At 40.1% G+C, this 24,200-nt stretch overlaps 1 protein-coding gene across 1 annotated transcript; it reads right to left on the bottom strand.

Moving 5' to 3' along the window:
* Window positions 1-870: 870 nt before the first annotated feature.
* LOC139991285 (cuticlin-6) lies at window positions 871-24,017 on the bottom strand. Its single transcript, XM_072011245.1, has 9 exons — window positions 23,600-24,017; window positions 4,710-4,946; window positions 4,236-4,348; window positions 4,002-4,111; window positions 3,801-3,879; window positions 3,396-3,535; window positions 2,936-3,082; window positions 2,492-2,714; window positions 871-1,981 (listed from the first exon to the last, which is right to left on the bottom strand). Exons 1-9 carry the CDS (start codon window positions 23,687-23,689, stop codon window positions 1,783-1,785), a joined length of 1,338 nt encoding a protein of 445 aa, XP_071867346.1. The 5' UTR covers window positions 23,690-24,017; the 3' UTR covers window positions 871-1,782.
* Window positions 24,018-24,200: the final 183 nt, after the last annotated feature.

A 24,200-nucleotide genomic window follows, 5' to 3' on the forward strand; every position in this document is an offset into this window, starting at 1 on the left:
ATACGCAGAATGCAGACAATAAACAAAAATATATGAAATATCCAAAGTAGAATATTCGTTATAACAATACTTAATAGGTAAAATTTAGTAGTGCTTGGATTTACAAAAGCACGAATCTGCATAAATGTCCGTAACCTATTTATTATTTATATATTAGTTATCATTTATAAATCTGAAACTTTAGATATGTTAACTGCAATTTACCATAATGGAGTATCGTATTCGTCCCCCATGAAGTAGGTATTTAGTATGACAAAGCGAATGATGTACGTGCGTATTTACGTGACTAGATGTATTCATGAACGACTGGTATGCAACACACCCCAACACCCGGTGTCGCATATTTTTACCGATAATACTATCTTATGAGAACACGTACAGATTTAATTACAGAATAACTGCATCTATAATATTTCAAAACGTTTGATTTTCCTCGTAAAGTAGGTAAGTCACGCGATCCACGTTTCATTCCAGCGTTCATTCACTTGTGCATCGTCTGCTTGATAGAAAGGAAATTTATCATACTTATGCATTCATTGAATTCGAAACGTTACTCTGTATGAAAACGAAATCTTGTTCGTGGAATAAATTTTAGCATCGTTCGAAAATTGCAGATTTGAATGGGTCCAGGTAGAATAAACGTTTCCAGAAATTTTTTCTACATTTTTACTGTATTTAAAAAGGCATATACTTGTAACTCGTTGAACATGGAATGTTTCATTGAGCTGTAACAATAAAAATTCGTGTCAACGAAAAAACGAAGTGACTCTCTAAGTCTATTCCTTGTTCCATTGTCTAGAATTCGTAGGTTTTCTTTCTTCTTTCTTTGTACAAAATGTAAAATTTATTCTGTTATTCGCGACAGATTAATTTTCAAGTTACTATATTCCTTATTCCAGCTATTTTCCAGAATTCGTAGATTTTTTTTTCTTTTCTTTATACAAAATACAAATTTTGTTCATGATGATAATACCTCTAATTGAACAGTGCGAGAAACATACATGCACACGAAAGAACGTTCCTACGCGTCGCTAGTACAAAGGATGATGTTTCTGATTAATGAATTTATGTACAAAAGCGTTCGTCTAATTCCATCTTAATTAAGTAGATATTACGCAACATAGTAAAAAAAGAATGCTAAGTACCTATATTTATGACTATCATATGATACATATACGATCTAGTTGAAGAACCTTCTCTCGTACAGAGATACTAAAAGTAAATGGAACGGATTGTCATATCTCGATATACCTACGAATGAAATGTGTTATTTCATTGTAGAATCCGCGTACAAATTAATGTTTGATCTTTCTCAAGTTTCCTGCCTTTTTGAGAAAACGGGAGTACGAGTCAGACGATAGTTGAATATCAATACAAAAATACTCTTTGAAGGCAGGAATTGCGAACTAAGTGTATCATATATTAGTAGTAACTATTGAGAACGTATCAAGCTATACTTAAGTCAATCCTTAACGCGAAAAGAATTCCCAAACAGTGTAAGTGTTCATTACTGTTCTTTGTTAAGAATATAATTAAGCATATTATTGCAACGCGTCTGCATGCTTTTGTTTCGAGTCAAGGATCAACCATTGTCTATTATCTCGATATTCATGTAGTTTGTCTTTGAACAGTGTGAGCAATGACTCTATCGAATCTAGATACCCGTTACGCGTGGTTGCGTTGTTATAAAAGAGCTTCAATTGTGTTCGAAACATTAATCAAAATGATACTTTGTTCTATCCATCTCTTCTTGTTTCGTTATATATGTAAGTTTGATGAATATTATTTTCCAGAATAGTGCGAGCCAATGTTCGACGGCGGCCCTCTGTGATGGTGATGGTGCTTCTGACCTGGTCCGGAATATCTGCTACCTGGCCTTGAATGGACTATGGCGTAGTGATCGCTGTTCGTCGATATCGACCTGGTTGAATTCATCGTCGATCCTCCGGAAGCATATCCTTGCTTCCCGTTTAAGGAGTACCTAAACACAGACAATGATTCAGTCGAGTGTTCGATCGTTGCTAAAAATAATCTCGATGACAATGCGTTGATAGATCAAACACGTAGACGATTAGTCATTTTGAATACAAAAGCAATAATTAAAGGCCAGAATATTTTTTAAATATGACGTACGATATAGCATCAAGTTTCACGAGCAATACTAAATTGAGTAAAATATGTTTGAAAAGAAAGAAGTATTTTTTCTTCGCTATGCATTTCATATGCTCGTTTAGCTCACGTGAGCAATATTCATTATTTCCCTTCAACAAGCTAGCAATCGATCCAAAGAATTCACTACCGTGTTTCAATCAATTCGAAGCACGCAAATTCCTCGAATCCTCCTTTTCTAAACATCTCAATTACACTCCGCACTAAAAGAGAATCTCTTTCGCCTTCGGGGTAATTACAAGTTCCGTGGAATTTCAAGGAATCTTTCGTCTTCGTGTTCTTATGATCTGAAACGTCGTTGCAATGAGAAATAAAATCGAACCTCGAGCCGTATTGGGAGCCATGCCAGCTACGATACGGATCGTAGTCCTCGATAATCGATGGCTCTTTCTCGATAATGTCCGTCCTGGTGCAGCTGCAGGTCATCGCGGAGCAGAGGAATATATTGATTATCAGCATGATGAGGAACAGAATGCCAAGAGCTACTGCCAGCCACAGCAACCATAACGGGTGAACGCTGCCATCCTCGTACAATGTCTGAACGGCTATGAAACAAGTACCGCGTTAACAACTATAAGAAACCTATCCTGTGGAAAATTGAGAACAGAGAATCTCGTCGAAACGGAGAACCTGCTGCGTGATGGCTAATTAATTCAACTCCGGAGGTAGGAGTTCAAGTAGGAGGTATGAGTATAATCACGCGGTGTTATCCACGGAGTAAGCAGGAAGCGATGGTATAGTATGAAAAGTATGGTGCGATATTTACATGGCGTTTGACCAGGGTCAAGAACGAACACGCTCGTGCCGGCTAGGAGCACTCCTTCCTCGCCGCTCACGCTTTGCCCATTAATTAAGGACGCTCCCTTTATATCTTCCTCGTTATCGCCTTCGCAAACGGGGGTTCCGCAGCTTCCTGGTGGAAAAGAAGATAAACCGTTTTACGTTTCACCTGTTATCTATTACGACGCATTATTTACCGTTCGACACTTGCTCGACCACTGGGAGGAAAGCGTTCTGAAATCTCTTCTTGCAAAGTAGGAAGCGTAATCGAACGAACCTAGACGCGATACGACTATGGTTGTCGGTGTCCGTTCGAATAACGCGTTTACTAAACGTCCAAAGAAAGTTTCGAGGGTATATGTTAATTGCCGAGCCGAGTTGAACGGCACGCTGTAACCCAGTTCGAAGCAGGCCGTAATCGGAAATCATTCAGCGAATCAGTTTACCTCTGCACACGGCGATGTCACATTGAAAATGCACCTGCGGACTGTCAGGGAACCGGAACATCGAGAACAATGTCGCATCCGCCAGGCCAGTGTTTCGATCGTAGATGAATTTCGTCATGACCCGAGCCTTTACGGGACACCTTTGTCATGGAAAATGAACATTACGCAACCGGTTATGATCGTGATCGCAGCCGTGACAGCTTGAATCGCGTAAAATTCATATCGGAATTATGTAACTCTGTTAGAATTATCATTGATCCGTCCGACAAAATGTAATCGACAGTTTTACGTAACTATTATAGATTAGATTTCCACAAACTTTATAGGTTCACGAACGATTTTGATAAATGAATTCGTCCTAGAGGACGAACAAATGAAGATAAACGGGGTGGATGTAAAACGTACCCTTTATCGTCGATCAGTTGTACGCTGCTGTTTCGTTTGTTGAACGCAAAACACGATTTTACTTTGATTCCGTACATTCCTGCAAACGAGAAAGATCGATGAGAACGCGTGAACGCGCGGTCGCGTTCACGCGCTACGCGTGCTCGTTAATTCCAATTAAACGTAAGAGGTGAAACGGAGTAAGAGACGCTGTGTACGAACCATCTGGTCGCGAGATCTCCGCACGCAAAGTGTAGTTGTGACCATAAATAGCCTCTTGCACTTTGTGGCCTCCGTCCAAAAGGCGTAAAGATACTAGCGAGGTCTCGTTCCTGAGCAAAGAAATTATCGTGTCGTGTTAGGATATTAAAGTCTTTCTGTGTAGCAATCCACTCTCGTGGATTGCTGGCGATTCCACCGAGATACAGGATAATATTAATAAACTGTGATATGTACTTGGCGTTTTTGAATCCAGCTTTTCCGCACGTGATCACGTAAAATTTATCATCCGCCAGCTCTAACGTCTTGTGTATCCTTACCGCGATAGGAATGGACCGCTCCTCGGTGTCCTGCAAGAATTACAACGAGATTAAGGGGAATTTGTTGCAAGCGCGTTTAATGAAGGACGACGTTTTCCACCAAACGAATAGAGTCTCCTGATGTTATCGGCCGAAGTAATAAGAGTTGAACGCGGTGTTCTATTCTGATATTTCTGTGATATCATTTCGCGAGCATAGTTATACAGATTGTTTCGTAATATCTGAAGATCAAGAACGAAATTAAAATGCAACAGTAAATTGAGCATTTATCTTACCTGACTTTACTTTTCGATTTTAAAGCATTTGTTTCAGCAAGTGGATCTTCTCACATTGGAAAGTGGTATCAATATGTGTTTGAGATTTAATCATAGAAATGGAAAAGATCGCTTACGTTGTTTACCAAAACGCCACAATAATCCGGGGAGCCTTTGGGCGCGAGAAGATTAATGGCGAGCGTGGCGTGTGTAGAGCCGTTTCCGGGCGCCATACATTGCGGCGTCCGAAAATCTCTAGCATGAATAGCTCCCACGAAACTTTGATTCAGGTTCACTCGTATCGTCATGTGGCCGGCCTTACATGTTGCTGTAACCGTCGGTTGAAACTCCGTGTCCAATAATTGTCCGGTGACCTGCGATTGAACAAGAATTATATTGACAGCAGACACCCTGATCGAACGAAACTTTGGTAACGAATTCAACTACTGTAGATCGTTACTAAAGTTGTTTGCTTGTTACCGTAGTTGTTTCGATGAACGCTAAGCGATATCTAGGTCAGCCAGGAGCCATACTAATCGACTCCATATATTGGAAGGTAAAGGAAAACAATGGTATCACAAATATTATATTTTCAAATTTGTGTTCAAATTGAGAATTGTTTTCTGCATATAGTAATCAATCTTCGGACTTTTTTCTTTTTTTTTTTTTTTTTTTAGAGTTGAATACTTATTATGTATGAATTTAATGAATTAAGAAAAAGAAACATAATTGATTAGTTTAGTTTCTAAGAGATTCACTTGCAACTAGAATATAACAGCACAAAGATATTCTCTACTCTGTTGCAAAGATAAGCAGTGAAAACGAATATTAAAATATGTATACATCGGGATGGTCGATTTTCAATCTGAAGGAGGACTCGCTGGTAAAGCTCGTTTCTCCACTTTCGTTTTCCAACATTTGCGTATACTATAGATATATCGACATCTGGAGATAGCAACAGTTGGATCATGAGAATCGTGGTTGAAAAAGATACAAAAATATGAACCAAGACACAATTAATATTAACATACCAGGCTAATTAGTCTGCCAGCTTTAATTATACTCAGTTAATTGCCCCTTGCCCTTTAAAGATCGCATACCAGGCCTCAAGCATCCACCGTTCGTCTCGTGGTTATAAATTATTTAATTAATTACAATCAGACAAGGGGAAGAATTCTCGTGACCATGGCGAATTATGTACCGGATACCCCTATAGAAAACGATCGAAATTCACGAGTTTTTGCTCGGTCATGCATACCCATCGAAGCTCTTGAGTCATAACGAAAGATCGGTGATATTTTCTCGTGCCAATCGCTAACTTAATGCCCAAGTAAACTTGGACCGGTCTGGGCGGCAGCTATCGACCCACGCTAACTTTCAATTTCATGTGGCCTCACCACGTTCTTGCCACGGTATATAGTAGACATGTATACATATAAGTACGTCCAGAAGTGCCAGACGGATATACACCAACAATAAAATAGAACCGAGCTAGAGACGAGCGAAAGAGATGCCACCGCGACAAGCATCGAGTCTCTTGGAAGCGAGACAAAGGTCTGGAACGTAGGCGGTTGCAAGGCCAACGGTCCTAAATGCTTCAGTGGCCTCTCTCCGCGAAGAAAGAGAGAAAGATCAGAGACGTGTTGGGTTACAGAAAAGGATTCCTCCTCCTCGCGGACGGCTAATCGATTATGAGAACACGACATGGTAACGTATACGCGCGTCCTTGCGTTTTGCTGATTGCTCCTTTTTCGGTCTCTGTTCTGCATACTTGTGGTATCCCTATCTCGTTCGCCATCTATATTCTATTATCCTTAGAATACCGAAACTTAGACTGCCTTTGTCTTCCTTTCGACACTGACGAATGACATCCTTCCGAATTTCTTTTTATGCCAACTTCTTTCGTTCGCAACGATTAGTTCCGTTGGTTAACGCGATCCTCGTGGATCGTTCGTATTTTCGTAATATACCTTGACTAAAGTTAGCTGTGATCTTAGGCTTGTTATTTCGTTATAGTCCATTATACGTTTAGCCTACTTATCTATTTGTCAGTCGTATTGCAAACAACGACGAATTCATTTTCTTAAAACTTGCGATTGCTGGAAAAAGGAATGCGTTAATTATAGGCTGATTGCGAGTATACGCTTGAGACCCGAGGCTTTACGTAATCGATACGGTAGCTCCAATTAACGAATACTTGAAGGAGAGGCCGGCAGGAGAAGAAACGAGACCAGAGGTCCTCGAGGCATCGAATGTGAGACGAGCTCCAATGAAGGACACGGCTCTACCATTGCAACGTTATAAGAAACGCAGCGGTCTTTTCTAATTTCTACGATCGTAAGGAGAATCGCGGTATGTGCGTAATTACTATGATTCACGATCATTGGGCGGGTCGTAAATGCACGCAACATTTGATATTACACGAAATCTTTTATACATCTCCTCTGGTGGATTCACGCGAAACTATGGTCGCGTGCTAGACGTTAATCGAAGTCAACATTGTAGCGAGCATAGCTTTCTTCCTGCGTTGGAGACGTAAAAAACGTGTGCTCACGCCATGGAACACGCCCCCCCGTTTGATGTCTAAAGTGACGCAATCAATTGCTGAACATTGTGCCTTGTCCAGGTAGCGGAGAGACGAGAATAGTGGGCAGAAGAAAATGAGGGTGACATCACGGAACCGGCTGCTTATATAAACGAAAGTTAACGCGATCCGAGCTAGCGTGTTGGTTAGATAACATCTAGAACGTGTCGGGTTGTTGGCGAATTTCGCGTGGGACACGAGGAACACGGGCTGGAAGCGGCGTTCGAACGGATCAACGATCGATGTAACTCGCTAACGAGCGATTTTACTCGTCCACGGGGAAAGCAACAATTAGCCGGCGCGGACGCGCGACGACCGGTCACGAAATAGAATAATTCATGTACAAGGAACCGTGGCGGGCAAGTGGCCACTTAGTAATTCGCTACGATAGAATGCACGCTATCGACAATCAAAACCCCGGTCGATAAATCAATGAATTTTTTCGGCTTCGTCTACATAGGCGAAACTGTGTAACAACATCTTCATAGAGGTGTGTGTGTGCAGGAGAGCGCGCGCGCGCATGGTGTGCTCGCGCGAGCGCGAATTTTACGCGTGGATAGCGGCAATGTATCAAGATTTAATCCGACCGCCTTGTGGCCGCAATGTTTCAACACATTCCGATAGTACACACCCATGGGGCAAGTATGCGAACCGCAGGAACGAGGGCGGAATAGTATCGACTGTGAAGCGGCGACTATTTTTTCCGAATCGAATGAAATATATTGGCGGACTTATCGAAACGTCGGACATACGCGAACCTTCGCTTCGCCGTATCGGTTTTATTAAATACGTGAATAGGTATAGGGTTTCGAGTACACACCGCCGCTAAACCGTGAAACTTCTGCTTGTTCGAGATAAAGGGGTTTCGAAAGAAAGTTTTACTGCTCTCTTTGGATGGCCGTAGTTTATCAGGATTTCCGATTCTTTTTATCGTTTCTTCGAGAGGAGTAGGAGATACGTATTGCACATTTCGATTCAAGTTCGTAGAAGTAGCCGGAGGATAGGCCGGGGTGTTGTTTAAAACTTTTCAAACTCTTCCTTTTTTTGGTCACGGTGATTACTTACTTGTATCTATCGAAAAATAGACAGTTTATATGCAGTGACTCACGAAAGTATTCGAATATTTACCATCAAACGAGGCAGAGAGAGAGAGAGAGCAAAAGCAGACTAATTATAAGTCGTATTCTTTCTTAACGTAATGTATCATTCATTTTTTCCTAATAGCTTTATTCCAATAAGCTATATGAATCATACAAACATGAAATAATTTGGTTTGTCCAAATCAAACTCTTCGTCAGGTAGCATAACGAAATCAGTTGCTACAGTGAATATTTTCTGCTCACATCCATTTTAGACAATGAATTACTCAATCTGTTGAATATCGTGGTTCGCTTTTACTCTCAATGTCTCATTACGTATGTACAGGTAGGTTTTTATTGTGCTCAGTGTGTTCAAGTATATTTGTGAGTCACTGTATCTGGAATTCGCATAATAGAAATTCAGTGATTCTCTTTACTACCTACGATTTTTTATTTGTACTAAAAACATTAAAGGTGCGATTAATTGGATTCAATTGACAGTAATTCATTTAATCGGGCACCAATTAAAATTTCATTCCAGTAAATGATGTCCTTCCGTTCTGAAAAGTATGATCGCTATAAAACTGTCGTTCGTTCGTAGAAATAAATACCGTACATAGAACAGTGATGATCTTTTTTGATTCACTGCGAAGTCTTCCAAGCGGAAAGTTATAACGAAGCTCTGGAAAAATACTAAACGTGCACGGAACAGCACGTGGTGCGGCCGAGTAATTGAAAAATACGAGGAAGTCACGTCTCCGCGGAACAATGCTGCTGTGTCACACTCGCAAACTGTAATATACTACAGGCGTTTACAATGCCACCGGTCTTCCTGAGGAAGCAAGTTTCAAGAAACAACTTGCAATAATTGTTTACATGCCTCCCGACCTTCTTTCACGTTCGATGTACCATTGTTTTTTCGTGAAAACACTCTCCGTCCCTCAATATGTTCGCCAACGCACAGGAACCTGAACTTGAAAAGGAAATATATCAGTTTCTCACCACTCATCGCCTGCATTCTTTAAACGTTCGAAAGTATAGAGCGTTTCAAAGTTGCACGATTGAGAACTTATACAAAACATAGGTACACATTAGCGTGGTAAAATATGTATATAATGCCTTAAAATATCAGTGTGTCGAAAGTAGAGTCGTGATTTTAATGAACTGGTTATTAATTAGTTTTGTCTGTACCATCGACAGCACAACAAGAACAATAATGAGAAATGCATCGTGAAAGTTTATTTTTATAGAGCGTTGAATTAATTAGTAGAGAATTCGAACACCTTTTTCGTAAATAAAGAGCGATCTCACGAGTTGATTTCACTTAGAAAGAAAATCCGTAGTATCTATGAAGTATCTGTTAAGAATCTTTCCCTAACTGCTCAAGTTTATAGCTATGATTCCAAATGATTCTTTATTTACATGCTCGAGTAAACCTGAAAAACACATACTTCCGATTAACATACAGTTGAGCCGTGTCCGAAGCACGAATTATATCATTACGAAGAAATACGTCCCTGAAGGTAACGTGGCGATCATGCAACACCTTCAAACGATAAAATTACGTACAAAGCAGACTACCAGACATTAATATAACAATTACGACGTTATCAGATGTATCGTTCCTTTTTGTTCCTTTTCTTTACGACTATTACAGGCAGAGCTCTAAGGCGTTTGTCAATGCGAACTGCTTGCACGTACGCTGGATACATGCAACGTAGAAAGCGCATTCTTTGGCCAGAGGGCTCGAGCCAGCTCTCGAATTATCTTGCGAGGAAAAAGGAAGAAGGAGACAACCGAAACGTATGTTATTGACCCTGCCTTCTTCAGGTTCTTTCGTCTAACCGTCTGTGTCGTCGATTTTCTCTCCTTCCTTTCTTTCTTTTCTTTTTCCCTTTCTTCCTGTTCTTTCCCTTTTCTCCTTTTTCTTCGCGTCCACCGAAACCCAAGCCAGCGGCATTTTCGCCAGAAATGGCGCTCACCGTTTCGTCGTACAATTTGCGATCCGATCGTTTGGCAAGTTTTATGCCTGGACGTTTAACGGCACATTGTTTAACACACACATTGTTTAATAATGACCGTTTACACGGAAGCATTCAGGGAAAACGGTTATGTCGAACGGTACGCGAACAAACAAATGACTTCCGAGAAGGAAGATCCTCGAAGAAATTTCTGACTGAGAGGGGGACTCGGTGAAACTTCGATTTCCTTCTCATCGATAAAGAAGCATTCGCCATCAATAAATAAATAAATAAATAAATAAATATATATGTATACATACATTGGTTTTATAACCTCTTTGTCGTGAGTCAACATAAGATGTAGTTTTGATTGATTGGTCGAAGAGAACAGACGTATTTGTCGTACAGTTTCTTTCAAAATACATGATATATTGTTCAAGGTAAATTCGGTTTATGAGAATTACGAATTTATTGGATTCAAAACTTAGGCTTGGATACCGTGATTATGAAATTATCGAGTGAAGTCTGAGATGTAGAAAACTTATCGTAAATATTATATTGTTGTTTAAATTATCTTGGAACTAACTTGAACTACTAGACAAACCAACTACAAACTATAAGATTATTTAAAATAAAAGTAGCATCGCTTTATCATATACCAATAGTATTTCAAATGTTGAACATTTGCTCATACTATTTTCCAAATTGTCCCCATTTTACAAAAAGAAACATCATAACCCAACGCAATCTTCGTTGAAAACGATGAATGAAAACCCGCATCGCAAGGAACTCACCTCATAAAAAGACCTCAATGGCCACGATTGGCTTAATTGTTTGTAATATTTAAGGACTGGGAGGAGCCTCGCGAAAGCTACAAGACATTTTGTAAGAGATGAAACTCGCCCTAGTCCGTTCAATAATTCGACTCGGAAATTATCAGATCAACCATCGTCGGAAGTAATTGTAAATTTAAGTTTCGCGGTATCTGATCGAACGTGCGCGTCATCTCCTCCCACTTTTACGGGAGCGCGATCCTCTCGAAACCCGAAAGCGTGTAAGTGAAAGCAGAGTGTGCACCGGGCCCTGGCACGCTGTCTGTTAAATTTACGCATGGTAGAAACGGTTCGAAAGAAAAGCCGGGACACGTGAAAGTGTGCGATCCGCAGAAGATTCCGCTCTGTGTGCGAGCGAGCGTTCGACTCGCGGGAGAGCTCCCGCATTCCGTTCTATTATGTTCCGCGTCGTTCACGAGACAATGCGCTCGAAGAGAGCCTCCGTGATTTTCTTCTAAAACATCAAGTGAAAGCATATTTGATGCACTCGACGCAATTAGTGGAACGATGAAAGGAACGTGGTGTACGCGCGTAATATATTGAGTTACCTTCGTTAGACCTTGTAAATTTGAACACGCGCACTGCCGATGGATATCGACTTAATTCGATAGAGAAACATATATGTACTTTTATAGCCAGCATGATCGGTTGCATTGGTAGTTAGGAACGATACAATCGTTTCAATAAGCGTTCCTCTAATCAGTTTGCTCGTGGCAGAAAAACAGCCCATAAAGCTTGCTCTGTTGAAACCGAACGATGTCTATATGATCCTCGTATTATTACCACTTGCAATTTTAACGATCGAAAATATTGATTTCACCCCTTCGTTCTCGACAATACGTATAGGATATCGGTCACGTTTTTATGAAATTTGTATAGTATACCATGAAACGTTAGACGTTAAATTTGTATAGTGGCTAATGGTATTCCATTATTTTACTCTTTTGTCGTGCGTCATTGTGTTTCAAGCGATCGATTCTGTCGTCTTAAGTTACGTAAATCTTCGCGCCAAGGAATCCGCTTTCTTTCTGAAAAGTAACCGATTACGCCTTGTGCAAATAACGCGGAGATGAGATTCGCAACGAGTTTGTTTCTTATCGTATATATTACGGACTAATAGAAATGCACACGCACGGTCATGAATACATTCACACGTATGACCGCGTATCGTAGGTTTAATAACCGCAAGAGATCGCGCGAGCGCGTTTATGTATACATATGTGTGGTATTATACGTTGGTGTTGGCTAATGGTCAATGTATGGGTGTATACTATACGCTTTCTGCATGCGTGTTATTGAATGGCGAAAGTGAATTGCGTGAAATTATTACGATTATACGAAACGCGCGTGGCGCGAGAGCCACGATGCTTATTACCTTCACCACCTGCGTCGATAAATAGATAAACGATAAGTTTCAATAATGTTAAGGTGTTTGAACGGGTGGATGCCGATGCTGTTCCCTACAGCATCTACGATGTTACCTATCACGGTGAATTTTTACCATAATGATTTTTTATCGTGATACGAACAAAGGAACTATGGCGCCAGTTTAGTACAATAGATACGTATACGTATACGCATATACTACATGATCATTTATACAGGAGATTTGTAGGAAGAAAAAATACTCAAATGTATATGGGAAAATAAGGTAGTGAATTTAATCAAAATGAATTTTGAAATTGAAATATTTCCTTGAATATAAGTTAATGATTAATTGATAATCAGAAGGAGCGCTTACTACCTAACACACTGTAGATTTAAATTACCCATTGTAATTTACTGCTATTTACTGTATGTCTGTATATATCTGTATATATCTGCAAATATTTAATATTATATTTTATAATATCATCCTTTGCATTAACGCCAGAAGTCTTTTCATCTAATCAGGAAATCTTTGTTAATGTAGATTATAATTCACAAATTAAAATATCTAAGAACAATAAGCTTGTGAGGTACCAAAATATTTCCAACAATTTCAAAAATTACAAACGTCAATTTAATTATTGCGTATAGTATATTTAAAAATCAGTTCGATAGTGCCATAGTATGCTATTATGCAAAGTTATTATAATATAAAGAAGCAAGTGTCCGAGTACTTTTGAACGATGAAGTATCACGCGAAATACAAATTCTGTATAATCACATGGCGTTTAATCGATGAGGTCGATGTTAATATCGTAGTCCAGTTATCGCTGTTTTTAATTGAACTGTTAAAACCTGAATGAGGAACGTACGTACGGTGCAATTAATAAATCTTACAGCGGCGGCGGTCGATGTAATTTCTCGTAGAGCGAGCAGCTCTTCTTTAATAATCGCGGGCACACATGGAAGAAATTAAAATGAACGATACATGGCGAATAAAGCCCAGAGAACCTCGGTACCTCGACAGCCTTTTCTACGCGGTTTTAATTAATCTCTGACACGATTGCAAATTTCGTAGACTTACGCTCGGACCCAGGTATGCTTATTAATAAATTGTTGTATCAACGGCGGATCGTTTATCGCGGCTGACTGTATGGTTGCTTAATCTTCAACGATAACTCATTAGACAGATTGAAAGAGAATCATCTTTTTGTGTCTGGGTAGAGAAAATCGGATACTTTCCGACGTCGCGCCGTTAAACCTGCGTCGAATATAAAACCACTGAAATGAAAATAACGTAGGTTTCCATAGCTTCTATCGGAATCCCAAGAAAGGGAGCCTCTCGTCGTGATTAATTCTACATCGAGTTTAAGCAGTTCGTGCAAGTGCAATAAAAGCATAGCAATTAATACATATTTCATCTCCACGTGCAACTTCTGCTACTCTGTCGCTAGCCACTCATCAAGCCGATTAAATTATTAAAATATCATGCTATCGTTGCAATTAGTTCCAGTTCTCTTATCAGAATCTAAAATGGTTAGAAATTGCTAGAAATCTTATCTACCATCATTAATTTTGTATTCATTTCAAATCAAATTATTCAAATACGCAATATAACATAGTCAGAATAAAAGAAATGATTTGAAAAAGATGTTATTTATGATTGATCATAATTATAAAATATTTTTTCAACAACTTCGTTGGCGTGTTTGCAACTTCGAATCTGAATATGAATTGCGTGCTGCCTTGAACGTTTCTCTCAGAGCCGCATTCCGATTAATAAACGGGATCGAGCGTTTCTCGTCGTCTTGAAAGAGAAACATTACGAACGAAAGAGTTCGTCGAAGAGCAAGACAGAGTCGCAGTCAGTGGTCAGACGGAAAAGTATGGCGAAAAGTGAAAGCGACAAAATTTAAAAGCAAAAAGGCAAAACTACGCTCGATTTTATGACCGGTTGAGGTCACTGGTCCAGCTATCGTATCGTGGCGAAATCGATGCTCCCGCGGCTTCGAAAGCCTTGACTTCCAGACAGGAGCGCTGTACATAAATCTTTCGAAATTGTTTTTAAGTTAAATGCGCTATTTCATTAAACACTCGATTTCGAGTTGTTATATTTATTTTGTTTTTTATTTTTAAATTAACTAGTTTACTTCTAAACGACCGTCCTTGAGTTTTTAAGTATACTTCACAAGAACATGTTTTAAAAGCTTCAAATTTACGATATCTTTCTAAATGTATAGCAGTATACTGAATATTTTAATTAACTACGAACACTAGATTGCAAATGTCTATGTAAATTCATACGTTCACCCATATTAAAGGAAGATTGAGATCTATTTTATCTACCAAACACTATAACAAGTATTTTATATATTCTTCTATGAAGTGGTTACAAGAAATATTTGCACGTATCCTTATTATGCAGTGAAGCATATCTTTAGCAAATTCCATATTTCATTCTGAATTACTTCTTCCAATCACTGTATCTAATATGTCGCTGTACATTTTTCCACAAACTTGTCATAAATACACACAAACATTTAGTTATCAAAAATCTACTTTCATGAATTTTCATTTAAAATTACCAAGCCTAGAAGAGTATATGTTCCATCAATTTCATAGATATCTTTTTGACGCGTAGAATTTTCTACTACGACGTAATCAAATTACTATATTGCACATGAGGACAGTACCCAAACGTAACGTTCGAAGGAACAAGCGTACAAAGTTGGATGAAAACGTTTCAATAATTTCGCACGACACGGATAATCAGTGTGTATGACAACGGGACGGAGTGATATCACTGCTCCGATACTATTTTCTTAACTGTGCCGTTTATCTTTCGCGAAACGGTATCATTACGTTTGCGAACGGCAACACACGGCGCGCGTTTATTGTTCCAGCAGAACAACGATTCCGTACGCGGCGAATGCTGGCGTATTTTACGGTACCCAACGAACAATTCGATTGCAAAGGGTGACGCCACATGAAAGGAAGTACGAAATAAAGAAGGTATCGAAACTCGATGGGACACCGAGTTTACGGGAGATCCGATGTAGCGATACGTTTCCGACGATTGTCCTTCGGAACGTCGACTCATAAACCGATGAGCTAACCGATGGATAATGGCGTCGAACAGGAGAAAGAGAACAGCAAGAAGTTCGATGAAGAAGGAAGTGCATGGCTGGAGGAACGGGACATTAAAACAGCGGCGCGATTTCATGCGGCAGTCTGGGTCGTTCTACCTCGTTTCCCAGAAAACGATAAAGAATTCAGAGCCCAGGTGAATTCGATTTCGAGTCGAACGGTAGAACCGAGGGAATTCGAAGGGTACGATCCGCGGTTTTACAGGTTGCTTCAAAGCTAACTTGGTTGTCACTGAAATGAAAATTGCAGTATCTATGATTAAACAAGGGTGATCATGGCAAACATGCGTATAAAAGTTGGCTGTTCATAATAATATAAATGACCTGTAAGAGAATACGCGTTTTAGTCAGTTACGACGCATTTGATTCTTCACACTTTCTTCGCATATCTAACAGATACGTTTATATTACTCGCAGAAACCAATTGGTACGAGAAATCGTATAATCTTTGAATAAACATTTCTATGATATCTATTCGATAACTATAGATCGAGGATCATTACTACTCGTATCTTTCAAAAGTTTACAACTCCTTTTCTCAAATACTCTCTACGTTCGTCTTTTCTCTCAATCTGTATCCCTTTTCTCTGATTTTCAGTCGTATAATCTCTCAAACATACATTTCCACGATATCTACCACCTATAAATTATGCATCATTATTCATATTATATCCTCCAAAACTTTACAATTCCTCCTCTGAAACGCTCTGTACGTTCGCCTTTCTTCTTCCTCCATATCCCTTTTCTCCCCCTGGTACCACGTTGGGTTCCGTGGACCGGAGCCCATAGGTAGTTTAAACACTTGACATGGTTCGATCCATGGAGCAGTCATATAGGTTTGCCCACGGCAGTCGGCAAATCAGCCACGTCAGTGGAGATCGTGATTTATATCCGTAGTTCTCCCGAGGGCGACGCCAGGACGAAATCGACGGAGAGGTACGTTCTTCACGCTTCGTGTGCAGTACCTCGAGTTCCCTTTGTGTTCGACGTGTACGTGCACAACCCGTCCGCTGGCAACACATCTCGCCGCGTACGAAATGGCATTGTCGTAAAGATGTAAGCGTCCGTGAATCCTATCTGGAAGTCGAGGAAGCACCGGTGAAACCACGAACCAAGAGAATCGAACTTTTGTGGCAGTGTTCCTTCGGTTGGGAACGAGCGAGTTTTCTCCACCGACGATGGTAATATTAAATACGCGGTTTTTCATCGGAGGATTTAACGATTTTGCATTTTTCTCGCTATATAAAATGACGAAGAAATAGCTACTGGTCCTATTACAAGAGAGTCGGTATTAGAAAATGGTAAAAGTTGCTGGGTACCGTTAAAATTGTTTAGTAATTGAGAAGTTGGAATGGTAAACGATTTATTAATTTATTCGAGTTTTTAAGACTACCGCTATGATAAATGCTAATTACGCCGTGATTGAAGGAGATGAAAGTGTAAAATACAAATAAATAAATTTACCCAATCCACTTTATTTATACTTCCTTAAAATTTCTGAATGTGATAAACGCTGAAAGTTCATGGCTTTTAAGTAACAGATAATGTAACTTATCAAATTAAGAAAAATGCATTTTCTTGTATCTGTTTGAAGCTTTTGCTTCTGGTATTTACTTCGTTTACCATCGCAGTTCCTCATATTTGGAATGATATCGTTATCTATTCAGTAGTCGAGGCATTAATTACACGACTATTTCCTCGTGTTTGTCCAACGATTTGCACGATGGTGATAGAAGGTGTGACTAGGTGGATCGCCTTTAATTATTACACTTCCCGAGAAATATTTTAACGAGGTATTAACGCTTTGCTGGCCTTGCGGCGTAGGAGGAAGACGAATACTCGATGCGGTGCTTATTTGTCAGCATCGTTGGCATTAAGAAAACGAGAATGAGGATGAAGAAAGAATTAATTGCGGCGTAGCCGAGAATATTCAGAGCTCAAAGCTCCTTTGTCTTGGGCTTTGCCACCCAAGAAGCATAACAAAAGATATGGTGCACACCTTATTAAAAATCTGCAAATTTTTGTTCTAATGAAATGATAATATCAGGAGAAGATGGTACACGTGACGATATACTTAATTTGAGAAAATTGTAGATAAAATTTAGTATGAACACAGTACTATGGTACATAGCTATAAAAGTTTAGAAACTCATAGTCTCTAACTAAATATGGATGTCATGTAATATGCCATGCGCGTGTTTTTGGGAAAAAGCGCACTTGCATTTCGTCTGCACTGATCAAACTTGGAGGACATAGCCATCAATAGTCTCGAGATTTATTTACTTCAGAAAATTACACACGTAATGTCTCTTAATTTCTAATAACGATAAATCCATAACACACCGGTTATCATTGGACTTTGAATTTACATATATTGATAGGAAATTTAAATGTGCAAAAAAAAAAAAAAAAAAAAAAAGAGGATATGTTCATGGCACTTCATGTTATCTTTTCACAATCATAATTTTCATCGCGATGATTCGTCAATAAATGAATTTCACGTATTATACGCATTAAATGATATATGAAGAATTATGAGCGACAGCATTGTTTAAACATATTCACTTTCATTGGCGTTTAGTAATATCTCGATAGGCGGGAAAATAATGAAGTCGGGAATAGCGGTGAAATCGCGTATTGTACGTAGTACGATGCATAGTATGCACGCCGCGGCTGGAACGCGTCATCATTAGCACCGTTTCCGTTCGCTCTGATACACAGCGCAGCTCGTAACGCTGAAACGATGCGTGATTCCCAGCGGCCAGATCATTCTAGAATTTACCAATGCAAATCGATGAAAAAACGACGCCTCGCAGCGTTAACGCTGTATCTTTCCATAGCCTCGAACATCTGCATTCCTATGTAAAAGAACTTCGTACCAGTGTGTTCGAAAGTGCAGTGATGCCAGAGAAAAAGAGCAGACTGGCATGATGGTTATAAACTGTTCGGCCATATTTGGTCCAGCTACCTGACTGCCACAACATTTTTAAAGCGTAATAGCGTAATTAATCAAGATTGTACAAATTTCATTTCTTCAACTGGATTTAGGTAATCAGAGTGTGTTGCAGGTGATGCAACCTCATACATATTTGATTTGACTAATTCGAACATTAATTCTACTTCAGATGTGATCCTCATTAATTTGAACGAAATTTAGCAAAGTAGTGATTCTGAATAATTTATAAGAAGCTGTAACTACTTTGGACTTGTTTGTAGCCAATCAGTTATGAGAAAATGAAATGATTCAACAAAAATTCTATAACATGGTCCATATCTCTATACTAATAACATTTGACATAATTGTTCAAAAATTTGAAATCTTATTATCGTCATTCTCACTTCGGTCACACTTATTGTCAGTCGTGTAGAATAACTTATTATCACATCATCATTTTTCAATAATTCAAACTCTTCCAAACTCCAAACATGCTTTTTTCACAACTAGTTGAACATCTGACAATTAGAATTACAGTTACACTATTCTAAACATATAGAACTTCCCCTTAGTTATTCCTGAACTAAATTCATATAAATCTGTGGAATCCGTATTCGAAATAGTCCTACCTCAATAAGTCCAACTTAACGAAGCACCGTGTCATGTAATCAACCAAGAGAACCGAGAAATATCCTAGTTACAAAATCTCCAATCTCCATAGATATCTCACTGTTATCATAATAAAGAAAGTATTTTATATGCAACGTTGGAACATGTTTCTGTCGTCTAAAATCGGACAATACGCGTTATGCTTCCGTGTCGCCGGTCGTGTGTACGTGTTTGATCTTCGATGTAGATATAACGTATGATATACCAGCTGCGAGTAGTTATAGCCAGCCATGCGTTGGGTGGATCGTCGATATTCTCCCGGCGCTCGTAACCCTCTCGTACCCGTTCTCGTACCTTTCGCAATCTCGAACGAAAGACATATTATCGCGGCCGAACGTAGGCCGCCCCTGTGGCGTAGGCAGAGACGCTATCTGGTCCGTGCTCGTTCTCCCAAAATGGACACGCCAATGAGAGGAAAAGTATGCAACGGTTCTGTCCGTTTTTGTACAAGACTCTGTATATGGTGGTGCACTTACACTGCAGCAAAACGAAAAAAATCCTTCGACAACATTTGCTCGTTCTCTGTCCATCCTCCTACCCAATCAGCGAATTCGTCCAAAGAGATCCAAGTAAGAGCACGAATTCGTTGAAAATCTTGTCGATTGATCGACCGTATGTAATATATACCATGTAAGAATTAATTGTGCGTTGCATCATGCCTTCGGCGAACCATGGAACATTTCCGAAGAAACCGTTCCGATATTATTGCATCTAGTTAAGATTTGATATTCTAATTCGTCAAACTGGTCTTGTAACCAGCATGATCAAGCAAACCGATTAGAATATTATTTTCAATAACATGTCTACGTATTTACTGTTACATCTATACATTCACATACTATCCTAGTTATGAATCCGTCGGTTTGATTTAACCTTTAAACTTCATTCCAAAAAGAGATGCGGTACGAAACCGATACGAAAATATAATCCTTAAGTCCAAGGTCTTAGACGAAATCCAACATGTCAAAAGTGGATAAAATGTCGTCGTTGGAGCATTGTAGTTGTGATCCGACTGTGATTTTCGATCACAGTTTGTGGACTTATAAATGGCTAAATTTACGAACCCGCACGGTTGTCTGCTCGACGAAAACTGTCCGACGTAAGAGGATTACAAAGGTGGAATAAACGCGAGAGATGCCGTCACGCTTTAAATTCTGTCGATTGCCACAGAAGGAACGATGCTGAGTGTGCATGCGTGATCGCAGATTTCACAGAGCGCCTCGTGGAATTCTCGCGGAAAGTGAGAATTCCTCCGCTCGTTGGGAAATAAGATAGGTATATGAGAAGCATAAGATTTTCTGTGCGAGACTGTCGCTCTCGAGGACGCGCAATGGTATGTCGCGCACACGGATGAGTGCAAGGATGAAGGAATGAATTTTTCTTTCGACGCGGCGATGTATAGTTTGCGTTGCGTCATTTCGACGTGATTGAATATTTAACTAAGAGGATCGCGCTCTTTTTCTACCGTATGTAGTCACACCAGTTGTGACACACATCTGTTACTCTGAGCCATGAAAAGAGTAGGTACTATATAACTCACTAGATATTTGTTCACAAAAACTACATGTTAAGCTTTAACGTGTATTATATTGTACCATGTAGGGAAAAAATATTTATTTATATTTTCATCTCATAAAAATTTCCGACATAATCCAGGTTTTGCAATTACTGCCAGTATGCAAGTGCTTTCATATTCATTCCACCGTAATGAAAATTAGCGTTAATTTTACTAAAAGCACCTGCACGATTTTAATACTCGTAAAAACAAAAATCTGAAATTTTGCTGATTTTTGCAAAAATTTACAGATAATAAAATTAAACAGCAAGCTTAGTATTTACAGTGTTTTTACATCCGGAAATTCTCGTAATCGGATCATAATTCGACCATACAAGTATTATTCCATAGGGTTAATCGGATCATAATTCGACCATACAAAAATTATTCCATAAGGTATGTTACCATTAGCTGGAATTGGATGACGCGCGTTGAAATATCTGTTGAATAAAATGTGGAATTATCAAGCAACGGTAGCGCGATTTTACGATTATCCTTGTTTATTGCGTTCTATTCTTCGAGACGGTAGCGTATGACCCGCAACCGCGCGTACACGCGCAAGAAGCATAGCGAAACTGGCGCAAAATAATTGCTCAACGTACCCAAACTTGTCACCTCGGCGTGTCACAGATCGAGTCCGTGCGTTCTATATCGCGGTGATATGGTAGGGTAACTCATAAATATTAATAAAGCGACGTTGTGTAAATTGATCAGCGTGAGGCCGCACGCTTTAATAAGGCCACCTACTATTACGGATGATCGGTAATGCCCTCGATTGACAAGTATCGCAAAGAAATGAGAAGAGCCTTAAGATTCTTGGAAAGTTCGGTACAAGCGTTTGCAATTAATTCGCCGATGCTCAGCTCGACAGCCGGCGAACGCCATTAAAATTCCCTGCGAGCTTGCGCAACTTGCTTTCGAATCTCTTGTGTGGCGAAGCTTTCCAGAGCATATCGCCGATTTCGATAACATTCGCTGTGTATCCCCGATGCGTTTTCTCGCCGCTGACACGGGCGTAATTGTGCGTACGTAAAAAGACCACGTTCGATTCACGGAGAGGGTCCCGAGAGGAAGGTCTATTTATACACGCGGGATTCGAACCAAAGCCAAGTTGTATCTACGATTTACGTAGTAGATAACCCCGTATGAGGCAAGGCCAGTTTCCTGTTAAATAGATTTTTTAATTAAGTAAAAGTTCGGTCCGCGAGGAGTGGTATACGGCCGAGCGGCTGTGTGCATCATTGTTTCTCACTGCCCACTTAAACGGTACGTGTTTGCACGATACATACCGGGTGTTCGTTGCATCGGGCGTTATGTACGCGTTATGAACCAGTTCAGACAAATATCTAGTCACCCAGAGATTATGATATTTCTTGTAAAAATAACTTACGCTTCTGCATTAGCCATAATGGAAAATTCGCTTATGAATAGCTTAAGATTTCCTTTATATCAAGGTACCTCTAAAAGGAATCATTTTCTTAAGAGAAGAAATGAATAATGCTAATGTTTTTCATATTCACTCAGTATTTACATTCCATTGGTACGAGCTTTAAACATGTTTCTATATCTCCCATTCAATTCACGCATAAATACACACCGTTCGTTTGTTCGCTCTTTTATCCAGCACACGTAATTGTGCAATTCACGCATTCGATGCCCGTCCCATCGATACACGCACACGCGTGGCCGTGTTCGTGGTAGCCCGCATTCTTGCTGGCCATAGGCAGATCCAGAGGATCCACGGCATTTCGACGTACGATATATTTCGAGTGAAACGAGACAGAGAGAACCATGCCATCCAACGATGCAGCCCTCCCGCTGGACATGCATTCCTGTATCGCGTTCTCGCAGAAACCAACGAAGCTAGCCATGCTCCAGCCGGTCTATCTGAATTTTTCTCGGCGAGAGAGCGCAACGTTCTTACCGAAACAATGTGGAAAGGCAACGTTTGCGGCCGTTAGCGTACCTACTTGCCGATAGATTACTGTATCATATCGTATTGCGTGGTGAGCACGCGAATGCCTAAAGGATCCGCTTTTTCCAAGAACAGTTTCGCGATACTATGTTCCAGTACCGTTCAATCCTTGTGGATCCTTGTAGTTTTTCCTAATTCTCCTAATGAGATGATAGACGAAGATTTTAGTAAATTATTGGAATCGTTAGATAACGACCGATTTATGATTGCAGTTTATTGTACATTTTTCTAATTTGTTTAACGGTTGAACGTCAGTGACACCGATTTAGAAGCGACGGGAGTGTATTTGCGCGAGATGAATGAGTCAGCTGGAGACTCGGTACTCGATCGTGGCGATTTATCGTCGGCGAACGTGCGTTTATATGCATCTCGCGTTATCCCAGCAAGATAAAGAACAGTCATCTTCCATTTCGATTTGACCATTTTCCCGCGGTTCTGTTTGTCCAACGACGATCGCGTATCGCTGATCTTAACTCGTGCCGATACACAGATGAATAAACGACAGCGATACAGGTAACAGCGGAACTGCATCAAGCGTGCATTCCGGCGCGTATAATGTACTTTTCGATGGGGACACCGAGAAAAAGGTCCACAAAAGTCTGATTAATATATAATTCATAACAGTTGATTAAAGTCATTGGATATTGAGGTCTTATCTATCCAAGAAACCAATCGTAATATGATTAGAGTAAAAAATCATTGAGATTCAAACGAAATTACCTCCATCTGCATCTATGGAAAGATTCCTTCGGCTATCGATTAATAATGTATCGTAACAGAAAAGTATTTTGCAAATAAAAATTATTTCAATAAAAACAGCTACGAATATTTCATAAAGCACTTCATTTATTGACAATGTAAAAGAAATTGTTGCAAAATGTGTTGTACGTAGAACTTCGTGACTGGACATTGCCAAACTTACCTGGCCGACGCGAAGCGCCACCAGAACCAAGAACAGTACCGACACAAGCGCACTGGTGAACGCGTGAAAATTGGTCCTTCTCACTGGCATTTTGGCAGAGTGCGTGCCACACTGAACGACCGACTGCGAAACGTGTCACGTTCTTGCCAAGGCTCTCTTAAGGCCAATCTCACGTCACATTTTCGTTATTTGCCGAGAACAATCTCATCGTATCGCGCGCGTTCAGCGAATGATGGGACGGTTTCGAGGCGGCCACGCGGTTTTTGCTTTTTCGTAACGACGAACCGAGGGAACGTGGCGATCGTGAACACGGCCGTATCGTGATCTCGTGGATGGTGTCTCGAAAACTCGATGGTTCGTTCAAGAGAACTGGAAGCGAATGTTATACTGGCGCAATAATGACTGTTCCTCCTGAGCTGCCCCCAGGGACGCTCAGGTGTTCAGCGTTTTTGGTGGGGATAGATCGTGCCGCAGCGGCCATTCCCTTTTCATCCGATATTGTATGCGATCCACGCATTCATGTCTCCGAATCCGGCAATGAGCTTCGTATATTTCTCGTGGTTGCTGCGCGAGGCCAGCACTGTGCACGCCGCACATGGTT

This window comes from Bombus fervidus, chromosome 1 (genome assembly GCF_041682495.2).
Source record: "Bombus fervidus isolate BK054 chromosome 1, iyBomFerv1, whole genome shotgun sequence".
Lineage (NCBI taxonomy): Eukaryota > Metazoa > Arthropoda > Insecta > Hymenoptera > Apidae > Bombus > Bombus fervidus.